Raw genomic sequence first — 13,169 nt, 5'->3', positions numbered from 1 at the left:
GAAGACCATGGTGAGGCAGGCTGTCCCCCTGCAGCCCATGGAGGTCCATGGTGGAGCAGATATCCATCCTGCAGCCTGTGGAAGACCCCATGCCAGAGCAGGTAGATCCCCAAAGGAGGCTGTGACCCCATGGAAAGCCTGCGCTGGAGCAGGCTCCTGGCAGGACCTGTGGACCCGTGGAGAGAGGAGCCCATGCTGGAGCAGGTTTGCTGGCAGGACTTGTGAACCCGTGGGGGACCCACGCTGGAGCAGTCTGTTCCTGAAGGACTGCACCCTGTGCAAGGGACCCATGCTGGAGCAGTTCATGAAGAGCTGTAGCCCATGGGAAGGACCCACATTGGAGAAGTTTGTGGAGGACTGTCTCTTGTGGGAGGGACCCCACGGTGGAGTAGGGGAAGAGTGTGAAGAGTCCTCCCCCTGAGGAAGAAGGAGTGGCACAGACAACATGTGATGAACTGACCGTAACCCCCATCCCCCTGTGCCGCTGTGGGGGAGGAGGAAGAGAAAATTGGGAGTGAAGTTTTGCTTGGGAAGAAGGGAGGGGTGGGGGGAAGGTGGTTTAGGATTTAGGTTTTATTTCTCATTGTCCTACTCTTATTTGATTGGTAATAAATTAATTTCCCCAAGTTGAGTTTGTTTTGCCCATGACGGTAATTGCTGAGTGATCTCTCCCTGCCTTTACCTCGACCCATGAGTCTTTTGTTACGTTTTCTCTCCCCTGTCCAGCTGAGAAGGGGGAGTATAGAGTGGCTTTGGTGGACACATGGTGTCCAGCCAGGGTCAACCCACCACAAACGTAAACATGCAGAAAGGATAAATATTAGGTTGGTCTGAAAGCATGGAAATAGGCAGTGTTTTCAGACTCACATGTAACTTCCCAGAGTTTAATAAATCCAACAGCCTTTAAAAATCAGGCCTGAAAGGCACTTCACAACACATCAGCTCTCATAAAATTTTAGACAAAGTCCAGTGAAGTTGGTTAACATCAATAGGCTCTTGGTTAGGTCCTTATGCCTGAATATTTAATATAACTCTGGTTAGTTTGCTGTTCTGAATTTCACAGCCCCATGGCCTGTATGTGGAGCATCACCCACAGCTAAAACCTGCTGCAATGTGACCTTGGTTGTTTAAAGCCTATTTGACAAGATGTTTGTACTGAGCTACAAACACAATACAGTCACTTCCTTCAGCTGCAGAAATCACACTTAAAATATGATTCTTCTTCATGAGGTCAGCCCCTGTCAACTGGAGCTTTGTGACGTGGATCCCACAATGAATAATGTTGCTTTGATGCTCATCTATCCAAATCTGTGCTCGGTAACTCCTTCTTTCAGTTTTGCTTCCTCCTGTGCCTCTAAATCAAGAAATAATTCTATTTATAAGTCATTTCCTCAATTAAGTCAGTCTATACTATAGGCTGGCTTTCCACTGGTTTTATTACATTGGTTTCCCAACAGATGGTGGTTTGTGTTTTGTTTTGTTTTTTTTTCTCCCCCATGTTGGTTGAGAGATCAAAGGATTCAGCCATACTTGTCTTTTGTTTCAGGAGGTGTGTGGATGAAATTTTGCATGTGTTACATGACTGTGAAGTTGGGTTAATGTTTTCAATTGTTACTCTAACAAGAGGCAAATGCTGAACTTCTCTGCTACTAGAAACCTTATGGGCTCTGCTGATGAACAAACATAATATTCCCACCCAGAAAATTGGATCAACATCTTAATGTGATTGCCATCTCTCTTAAAAGTACAATCTAAGTCTGTAATGAATTAGGAAAACTGTATCATCTCATGGTAAAGTAAGGTAATCATGTGCCAGTGGGACTATTTACATTGTGGAAATAAATAATTCATCATAACATCCTTTAATTGATAGGAGAAATAATGAACATCCAAATGCAAACAGTGGGTGTATTTTCAGCTCCTCTGGTAGCTATCGCTAAAATTAATTTTCTTAAAGCAGTCACAAAACTCTGAGTCATCACTCTAACAATGTTAGAAATTAATGTTTTTTCTGTGACTATACAAATGAAGAGTGAACCTCAGTCTTAGTGACACCAGTATAAGTCATAGAGAACTCCACTGAAGACAACTAGTACTAGGAAAAAACATGCCACATTTTAAAAAAAAGAAATTAAACCCAGATCCTAAGAGTATCTTTAACTTGAATCACTCATTATCTGAGCATATTCAAAGTTACCCATGGTTTTAAGACATGGACTCACAAAGCAAGACATTGCATATGGTATAAGTGAAAATCCACTCAACGGTTCTGCGTGTGCACGCGTGCACACTCCACTCCACCAATTTACTGCCATGGAGGTCTCTTTCTATCTCACTCTTTTTTTCCTCCCCACCAGCAGCATAAAAAAAAGTTTTCCCACAGTTCTGAGACTCATTTCTTTGAACCTAATGAATATGTCGACTGGTTTTAGTTTCTTATTCATGGAAGTCATTCAGCTGTGGCATACTGTATACAGTTCTCCACTGTAATCAACCAGCATTTCTCAGCCACAGAAGGTGAAAGCCATGTACAGTGAGGGAACAATGGTCTTCTCAGTTATCTCAGTGGAAGCGTGCTAGCCCATAGATTCCTCTCATTAGGAGGCAGGGGGTTCAAATTTGACACTATCGTTCACCCTTGGCTCTTTTTGCACGAAGAAAATCTAAAAAAAATTTCTGTGTTAACAGTTACTTTGTGTTAGTTAGTATTTTTTAACAGTGGAGGAGAATATGTAGGATCTTGCTACTATCAAGCTTCATTTTGTGTCATTCACGTGTCTCTAGCGATCGGACCAAATCCACAGAAACACCCACGCTTTCTACAGACCATATCCTTACTAGTTCTCTCTCATCTCCGGGAAGTTTTCAATTAAAACCAAACCGTAGGGTGCTGGAACATCACCTGCAGGGTGACTTTCATTTACATTTTCTTTAAAACATATGTATAAAGTAATATTAAAGTAATATGGTTCTGGAGTTTATTTTTTTTTTTTTTTCTTAAGAATAAACTAGGAGGTCTGCCATAGCAATTTGGATATATTTATCAAGTCCTAAACAAAAGTTAGTTGCTGAATAGCTGAACTGATCAGACTTGAATAATAATAGGGGTTTCATTAGTGGTTTCTGCTGTGCAACAAATGGCCCTTGCAGTTGTAAATTCCATGTCTTTGTTCTGCTTCTCATCATATCTTATATCTTTAAGAATAAACTAGGAGGTCTGCCATAGCAATTTGGATATATTTATCAAGTCCTAAACAAAAGTTAGTTGCTGAATAGCTGAACTGATCAGACTTGAATAATAATAGGGGTTTCATTAGTGGTTTCTGCTGTGCAACAAATGGCCCTTGCAGTTGTAAATTCCATGTCTTTGTTCTGCTTCTCATCATATCTTATATCTCTCTTCTGTATGACTTACTAAAGAACCTTGCTTCCATTTCGCCTAAACCATTTAAGTCTGTAGACCGAGGACTAAAGGTGAAGAAATAAAATAGCCAACCGCACTGTTTTGACTTGTGATAGTTTAAAACTTGATTTCATTTTATGCATGTAAATGTTCAACTTGTAAATCTCAGAGTGAACCTCAGACATAATTACTGACTTTCTGTCACTTTAGACATAAATAGATTCCAATTTGCTTAGGTGTAATTATGAAATATGCAAAGGCAGGACTGAATGCATTAAATGACAGCTGAAAACCTACGATGTTCACATTTCCTGTCAATGATTGAAGCATGACCCTTTACTAAGTACTTTCCCCCAAAAAATGATATTTGTACTGCATCTGAATTTTAAGATACTGAGCCAGATCCTTTGCATGCATATGATTTGGAATAGTCCTATTCTTACAAATATACTTTTACGTTGGTAAATGGAAGTTCAAATGGATCAGCTAGTTGTCAAACATTCAGTTGTCATAAAGGCACATCCTTCTTAATTGAATATGTCAGGATAATGAACACTAGTTGCAAATTTAAAGTATTATACTTTTAACTGTGTGGTTTACATCAAAAGTTTAGTATGCATTATAATTTGTATTAGGAAATCGATTCTTATCTTGTTAGAATAAGATACCTGGGAAAAAATCTCTTTCAAAATTTTTCTCTTCGGGGTCTCACTTTGCTGAGGATGAAATAGCCGTAGCAGCTGTGTAGACTTTCCCAACAGTGAGGGTAGGAAAGATGTCAGCCATTGATGCCATGTGTGCTATTCAGTTGAGAGAAGTTTACCTCATAAATTAAACTATTCCGACGCTAAATTATGATGCCATGTGTGCTATTCAGTTGAGAGAAGTTTACCTCATAAATTAAACTATTCCGACAGCTAAATTATCACATAAAGCCTAACAGTCCTACTTTAAAAGATCTACTCTGGAAATAAATTTTTATTGGAATTATATTTTGGTTGGGGATGACAGGATGAAGTTTTAAAAAATCTGAGTTTTCCTAGTTTAAATTCTCTTTTAGCAAACAAGTGTTCAAAATACAGCTAAAGTCAAAGGAGATCTGCAGTGTATTCAAAGACAGGCCTTCATAAATAATAGCATTTAACCGTGAACCTGATTCATATTTGCTTACAAAGGGGTTTATGGAGTTTTTCAAACAGTCTTTTAAATGGGAATCAGGTTACCTCTTTACTTCTACTTCTGTAACTTTATCACAAGATAATGCCGCATAACAAGAGGTGCCTTTTGGGACATAGCACTCGGTCTGTAAGAAATACATGCTTCTGCATGACGGTGCTTAAAAATGTGTAGAGCTTCCAACAACACATCCTGGTTTCCTTACAGAAATATTTGTCAGACCTTACCAGAACAAATGACTCGCTTAGGTTGTCTTATGAGAAATGACTGTCGTGTTCTCTGTCCCTTCCCTGTACTCCTCTTGTAAATATTGTCTTCGGGTCATTGGAAAGTTCCCATAGCATATCCCTTCCCAACCAATGACATAGTGAATTAAGGCTAGGAAAAAGAATTATATGCTGTATATAGCTACATATAACTATATATAAAACTATATACCTCCAAAATTCTAGGAAGGTTATAGCTATGCCAAGATTTATTCTTTTTAACAATTGTACATGTGTGAAAATCCTGATTTTATGCAAAGAGTTTTCACACAGGGTAGCCTAAGGGACTGGAAATTGATGTAATGTGGAGCAGCAGAAGTGATGGTTTGCAGACCTAGCAGCCTCCAGAGGAATCAAACCCCTTTATTTTGTGATTTTGGCCACTGACCCTGTGAGATGCCTGGAGAGATGTGTGCCTAACACTGACTATCCTGTTACCTGCCACCCTCCACAGACAAGAACATCAGTACAGCAAAAAAGGCCCGGTACCTGGGATTTCCCAGTATAGCAGAAATCATTATCCTGCTTTTTATGAAATAAGGTGAAGTATATCAGCCTTTAAACATCTAGTATATGTTTTCTTTTTTCCCATGGCAAAACTACCCAGGTGATTGAAAGACGTGCTCTAAAATGTACTTGCACTGTACATAAGCTAGAGATCTGGCTCTTCAGTTTTATTTTCATATACTATAGTAACAGGATATCTAGTGGTTTGAAAAGTTAAAGCATCTCTGAACTAAAATGGGCTGTTGCAGTCTGTAAACTGGATCCTCCTTTACTGGCATTTCTTTGTGATTTTAGTGATGCTTAGAACTAGTATGTCACAAATAATTGTTATATACACAATTGTTGTATCACAAATGAGAGTCATCCTTTAACACTATCCTTTTCCTTCATATTTTCTCTATATATTTGGTAAGCATATAAATGCCGTATAAAGGTATAATTAGATGGAAAGCAAATTAGCCTGAGGTGATTCTTAACTTAAAAAATCATTTGCTCAAATGTTTCACTTAAAAACCACAGGTCGGAATCTTAACTGATGTAAACTGACACAGCTCTGCTGTCTTCAATGAAGTTAGACCAATTTATGCCACATCTGCTACTACTGAAGACAATGTTTCACCCTGACTTTTATATTAGATAATGAAACACAAAATGTTTTCTACCAGCAGCAGCACTGGTCCTTCAAGTAATGTGTTCCTTCAGAGTCATTCTCTTAGGAAAAAACCTTCTCTTCCATCACTATATACATGTATATAATATATACAGACAGACAAAAAAGACAGATGTATAAATGTATCAGAACAGGATGTCCATTACTTAGAAAATGCACTCTAGACCTCTTCTAATGTGAAGTACAGAAGGGATAAAAAAAAGTGGAAAGTATAATTCAGCAAAATTTTATGAGTTGAACCAAAGATTTTTAAAATACAGAGTCCGGAAAAAGCAAATACGTTACAGGTGGTAGCGTTATATAACTTCATATGCAATAACTTAATGTTTTATGTACATCATAAATCTGAACTAAATTTAGAGCTTCTTTATTGATTAGGAATGAGAAATAACCTGCAGGTAAAGTGATCCCAGATCTTTTAAGTTCATCCAGTTAAAAATGAGTTTTAATCTGTTGGACAATGACAAGAAATTTGGAATTAGGAGACAATAAAAGAAGCCGGGTTAGTTCTTCAGACAGCATTTATTGATTTACCTCTGTTGAAGAAACCCTAATGTATTCCTGCTGAGGATCTGGCAAACAATTTTGTACAGCTCTTGTAAAGTCTGTCTGAGCGTTAAAAAAAAAAAGGTTCTACAGGGCATTCTCTATACCTCCACCTGTAAGAGTTAAATAAATGGAAAATCCTGTTCTTTCCTAAACAGGACTGTTCCCTGTTGCTTCACACAAACTACCCCAAAGGGACCCTGGGGAAAGGGAGCAGGGCTCCTTCCCCCTGCCCAGGCACGCACAGGCAGGTGCATTCTGCATCCTGTTGTGATTTTCTAGGTGGTTTAATGCACCTCTGTGTCTCCCTGCAGTTGGATTTGTTCCTTTCGAGCGCAGATCTGACTTGTGTCATTTTGCAACCATTAAGTACAAAGTACAACATTCCTACACATTCAATCCTGTTTCCTCAGAAGTCAGTGGGAGCAGAACACAGCTTTACTAATTACTTTTTTGTTTTGTCTGGTAATTGGTTTCTTGTACTATATTGCGTTATGTGGAGAGAATGGCACGTGCGACCTAACCTCGGATGCCTGAAATTGGTGTAGGTGTCTGTGTTAGGTCATCTCACCTAAACTCAGGCACGTACAATATAGACATCTGCATATGAGCCAGTTTGCCCCATTCAGTGAAGGTACAAATATAGCCTCTCCAATGGATGATCTTGAGCTTTAAATTAAACTCTCCTCAGGTATTTTCTGTATATACACATGCTACATTCTCTCTAAATATGTTCTTTCTTGCTTACTCATGGCTTATGTGCTTAAAGTCTATCAAACATTAACTTTATTCTTCCCTCTAAATACTATGGTTATTCACTTACACATCTGGAATGGATTTAAGTGAAGATTAGTCTGCTTTACTCCTTAGACTGCGGTGTAATTCACAACATATTAGGTTGTATACATTTGCGCAGATCATTTTTAATCAGATGCACAGCATGCTGTTCATATCCTTTTACCTTTTTATTATTATTTCTGATACTGTACTTCATCAAACTCAATTAGACCTGCCTAGTTTCATCACTAGAAATGGTTTTCTTCAAGTATGGAATGGGGCTGCGATACGCTGCTTCATATCGAAGAGATATTCAACAGATATAACAATTCATATTCCCATTACTTTATGACTGTCACACAAAGTAATTTATTTCCTTTCCCCAATCATAAAAATTGTACCATATTCCAGCCTCCTGCAGCCTGCTCCAATTGCTTCCAGTGTCTCTTCTATCACTTGCCACTCATTTCTTTAAATTTCACTTCTCCATCCTCTTCAGTTTGACACACACTAATTTCCTCTCCTCCACCGGACTCAGGCAGGTGGGTTATATTCCGAGCTCACATAAACAAGCAATCTTTTTAGACAGTAGGTACATTCCCTGACTATTCCCCTAATCAGTTCACATTTACCTCTCTAAGTGCTTGAAAAATAAATAAGCAGATGGTGAAGTCAGTTAATTTGCCACAAGTGTTGTGGCAGAAAATGAATCTTCAGGAAATGTTTTAGATGGCAATTTTTTAACTCAAAATCAACCGCTTGCCTTCACTTATACTTTTTACCTTTTTTAGTATGCTAGGGAGATATAAACTATACATGATACAGAAGCAATGGCTCTTTGACACATCCAGTGCTGCTGTCTGACATGACAACATAAACCATCTGGCTCTCACAGATGCAGTGTACAGGGGTGTGGGGGTTAATATTGTATCCCCCCATTTGTGGTGTCTCTAATAGCTACTGTCAATCAAGCACCCTCCTCTTCCCCAGCTCCGGGAGGGGATGCACATTTGAAATTCCTGGCTAGGTGATATGGGAAAGGAAGGAGCAGGATCTAGCTGAGAGACAAAGACAGGCGAGATTATTTTTCATTGCAAACCTAATAAATTCATTTATTTGTCTGATTTTCACCTTTGCAAGGAACAGGACCCAGGCTGACTGTCAGATTTGCCAAAGCCTGAGAAGAGGTGGGTACTGCTGCCTCCTGCCTGCCCCACTTTCTCTCTGCATGGGCAGACCTGGGCTGAGAAGGCAGTCACCCCTCCTGCATGACTGTCCAGAGGACACAGAAACTTGTGCCACTGGAAGGGCAGGTAAAGATGATTTCACTCATAGCTTAAGTATGAAAAAGAAATCAAAAGCTAATAGTGTCTGAGGCAGTTCAGTTAAACATGCTCCTGACTTCCCTGGTTTGCGAAGATAAAACCAAGGGTCAAGAGAATGATTCAGGCACACGGGGGCTAACAAACTTACTGCATAAATGACCAAAAATGCAACAATTTAGATTTTGTGGGTAGTTAGGGACTGCTAAAAAGAAGCTAAACCAAACATTCTCCTTCAGCTCCAGGGCCAAACACATCATTGACTCAAGTGTGTCAAAATCCAGAATGTTAAACCGAGGTTGGATCTGGCCTCTCATCTCTGATCATCCTTTCTATAAATCCTTGATAAAGTGTGTGTTAGTTTTATGGTACAGTCATAAAACAGCCAAATGTAGAAGTAAATGACATCATACCAGCTATCTCTCTGCAGATAGATTCACTTGGCAGATAGCCAAGAATTGATTGACAGACATCTTACGGAACTGGAGTTAATTAATATGTCTACCAATTCCCAAATGGATCTCAGGAAGCAGAGAATCTGTTTAATGCAGTAAGCAATGACATACTGTGTGTGGTCAAGAGACAATCACTAATTGCCAAGAATGCATACTGGAATAAAGCACTAAAGAATATGAAAAAAAACCCCTTCTACTTTGCAGCTCCTTTATTCCTTCAAAACCTTATTCTTAGAACATTTTAAAGACTCATGTTTAAAATATCAAAAGATATTTTTATAGGGAAAAATGGTTCCCAGACTATAAAGTCAATACTCAAAAGGCCTGTTCATTTTTCTACAAGACGAAATTCTGATTTTTAAATACCTGAGTCCTCATTCATTTAACAATGATGTCTTTATTTTCAGGGAAATCTGCAAACCTGAATTGTAAAACCATAAGGTAACTTGAAAGAGCTGTTCTTCGGAGATCACAGAAGCTACAAGTAACACAACTATGGATTCACCAGTAAAACACATCCATAAACTAAGTGACTGCTGAAAACATATCAAGAGCCTGGTTGCTAAACTGAAACAGTCCATGGAGCAACACTCAGGTAAGCCAGACTGAAAATGAAGTGGACTAATTTATATTACGTACTCATCTTAATAGGAAAATAAAAGATTGGCTTTTCTGGAGAGAAAAAGGATCAAAATGGAGCACAGAGACATTCTAGTCAAATCTTCAGCCAGGAAAACCAGCATAGTCCCATTGCTTTCTGTGAGTGATACTGTTTTTCGCCAGGGAAGACCATACTTATCTATTTAGTTATGATGATCACTGACAAAACAGTACAAGAGCTACTGCAAGCTTTCGGCAGCACTAAGCAAAAAGTCAGTAAACTACAGATTTTTAAAAATGGAGGAAAAGAGAGAGGAAAAAATTATTTATTTTTCACTAAAAAGTAAAGAAACAAAACCTAGGTCACATATGAAAAACTCTCAGTGTGTTAGGACAAATCTGAGAAGTGGGATTTATGAATGTGTGCCACTATTTTAATTCCCAGCTGGGAGAAAGCTGCCGCGATGTCAGACTGTACTGACTGGTAGGAGAATAAAGGACAGAGTTGGCCCCAGAATAAGCGCACAGGCTGAACTACCCCTATTATAGCTGGTATCTGTCCTGACCAAAAAAAGAGAGTGCTTTTAACTTCATGAACCAGGCAGAATGGGCTTACTCATATTTATTTAAGCCCCTGGAGGAAAAGATGCTGTGTAGGGGAGAAAAGTACAGATTCTGCTGTGATTTATCAATCAGCACGTCAGCACCTGATCCAGGAGCAGGTCCTACCAGATTCACTCACCGAGTCACAGAAACTAGTGAGAGTGCATTTTGGCAGGAAGACGTCATGGCTAAACACCACTAAAGATTAAAAAGAGAAAAAAAGAAAAATATTGTTTTAAGATAGTTTACCTCAGGATGGCTTCCAACTTCAATATAGGTGCAGACTGGATGAAAAGCCCCTGTTCCGCAGGCATATAAGTGGGTTTGGTTGTAAGCCTTAAGCACCTTGATGAAATTAGCACATTCTCTCTGCAAAGAAAAGGGGGGAAAAAATGGATCCACAAAGTTAATTCAGTGATTATGACTAATGAGAGCTCCTCTGTGTTGGGGATATATGGCTGAATGAACAGATTTTAAAAGTGTGACCATTTCATGCTGTTTATAAGCTTGTTTATTGCTAAGCATTTAATAAATAGCCTGATTTAGGTTCTCATTTAAATATCTTTAGTTGTCATTTAATAAAGCATCCACCCCTGAAGAAAATATTACACAAAAAAAAAATCCTAATTTTTGTTTCAGACACACTTCATCTTTGTAATTTATGCTATTGCCATGTTTGTAAGACAAAACCCATTTATAGAAATGTGTCAGAATTAAATAATGAAGAAAAATGGACCAACTGTTTGCTTGTATTCAATTAAGTAACAATTAGAAGAAAGATGGGCCAGATGGAAGGAGTTGATGAAAAACAAATCATTGATATAACATTTCTAACAATAACATGAATGCTGCCTCACCCCCATTGTCTGTGTTTAGGGGCCAGTTTTACAAAGATGAATACATATGTTAAACTTTAATGCAGTTATTGACAGCCCCTAGAATATAAGCTTTGCAAGACGTGGACTTTACATTTTCTACCTAAGTAAATTATCCATCATGAGTAATTCTAGTTCTCAGCAATTAAAAACTTAATAGCAACACTAACAGTCCCTGGTACAAACATTATCTGTTATCTGTTAACAAAAACGTCATTATTAATGCCTAATGTTATTAAAATGGAAATGTCTAACCTGATAGTCAAGATGTCAACTTTTTCTGTTTATTTAATATTTTTATTTCAATCAGGACTAATAATGAAAAGAAATATGTCAATGGTTGTGAATCAGTCTACTGACACAATTACAAATAATGGATTTCAAATAGGAGAAAAATAAGAACACTGAAATAAAATAACTCTTTCCAGTAAAGTTGGTATTAAAATCAAAGGTAACTTTTCTATGCATATTTGATGACTTTTTTGGTACAGCACTCAGCTGTACCTCTCCAAGTAGACCAGGGCCTGTGGAAACACCACCTGAGCTACCGCCTCCACAGAAATCTCATTGACTGGCATCATCCATCTCTGTAACTTGCTTGCTAATTAAACCAGATACTCTCAAACACAAAATAATGGCTCTGCCAGGAAAGTGCATGTGCAATTTGAGGCATGCCTTAGGCCACCACAGGGAAAAGCAACAAACTTACACAGATAAAACACTGTGCATATACACAAAGGACTGTACTGAAACGACATTGGTCTTCCAATTTTGTTGTTTATTTGCGTAACAAATAATGGCAATGTATTAAAAAGATCACCCGGAGAAAAGCACACAGAATCTTACTGCGTCCTTGGCTTACTGCTGATAACTTAAGTTATCTTTCTAACTGAGATGGAAGAGAAAACAGAGAGATAGTTAAGGTAATCCAACAGGAAATTGAAAGAAATAGAGATGGATGTTACCAGGGGTCTTTCTTAATTCTTTCCATTCTGACCTTTCTTAATAAAAACACACACAATTTCTAGTGCATACGTATTCTTCCTCCCACACGTGTATAAACATGAACATACATTTATTATATGTATATGTATCCACAGACTGCTTTCCACTGTCACAGTGGTAGAGTACTAAGCAAATGCCTGGCATAAATCATCAAAATTACAATGTATGTTTTGATATTGTTCTTAATGCTGTTGTCTTTTGTTCCTTTTAAAAAAAGAAATATGGAAAAAACATGAAAAGTGTGTTAATAATTCAACGCCTGCAAGAATAAAAATGGGCAAATATTGCAAATTCATGTAACATTAAAAATGAACAAAATTGAAACAGGTCCTTTCTGAAACTCTGATATTCTGTGTTTCAGATGGAGCATCTGACTTTGACTCTACATAATTTAAAACTGACCAATGATTTGTACATTATTAAATAATTCAGAATTTTCTCACTTAGAGTTGTATCTGGCCAAATTGAATCACATCACTGTTTTGGTAGGACTGTGCTTTGCCTTGTCTGGTTTGATGTATCATGATTTAAAAAATGTCTTTGTGGTCTACTATTATGGTTTGTTAAAGCTTTTAAAAATTGCGTGCCTGAAGAACATGAAATGTTAGCTGCCAGTGGACATGTACCCTTGCAAAGTGCTGTGAGTACATGGGCTTGATCCACAGCCAGTGTGAACCAAAACAGGTTGTGCTGATTTCAGAGGGGCCATTCTGATTCACAGCAACACGCCACCTGTGACTCTATATGCACTCACTAAACACCATTCAGCTGCATATCTATAATATACAGCAAGAAGGTATTAGATAGCTAATACTTTAAAGGTGAGATGGAAAACCCTACTTAGTTTAGGGGCAGAGTCTTCTTTGATTTCTATGGATGGAAATTAAGAAAAATTCTATAATCAGCTTCACTGAATTATTCCACATTAGCCGGGGGGGGGGGGGGGGGGGTGTGTTAAAACTTA

At 38.2% G+C, this 13,169-nt stretch overlaps 1 protein-coding gene across 1 annotated transcript in view; it reads right to left on the bottom strand.

Annotated features, from left to right (window-relative positions):
• The window catches only part of SEMA3A (semaphorin 3A), a 121,032-nt gene that overhangs the window by 90,482 nt on the left and 17,381 nt on the right, over window positions 1-13,169 (bottom strand). The window contains exon 3 of the mRNA XM_019473707.1: window positions 10,575-10,694. Within this exon, the coding sequence (XP_019329252.1) occupies window positions 10,575-10,694 (120 nt within the window). The remainder of the gene's footprint in view (window positions 1-10,574; window positions 10,695-13,169) is intronic.

Source organism: Aptenodytes forsteri, unplaced genomic scaffold, assembly GCF_000699145.1.
Source record: "Aptenodytes forsteri isolate BGI_AS27 unplaced genomic scaffold, ASM69914v1 Scaffold87, whole genome shotgun sequence".
Classification (NCBI taxonomy): Eukaryota; Metazoa; Chordata; class Aves; order Sphenisciformes; family Spheniscidae; genus Aptenodytes; species Aptenodytes forsteri.
The sequence above is the reverse complement of the archived record's forward strand: the minus strand, read 5'-3'. Positions and strand labels throughout refer to the sequence as shown.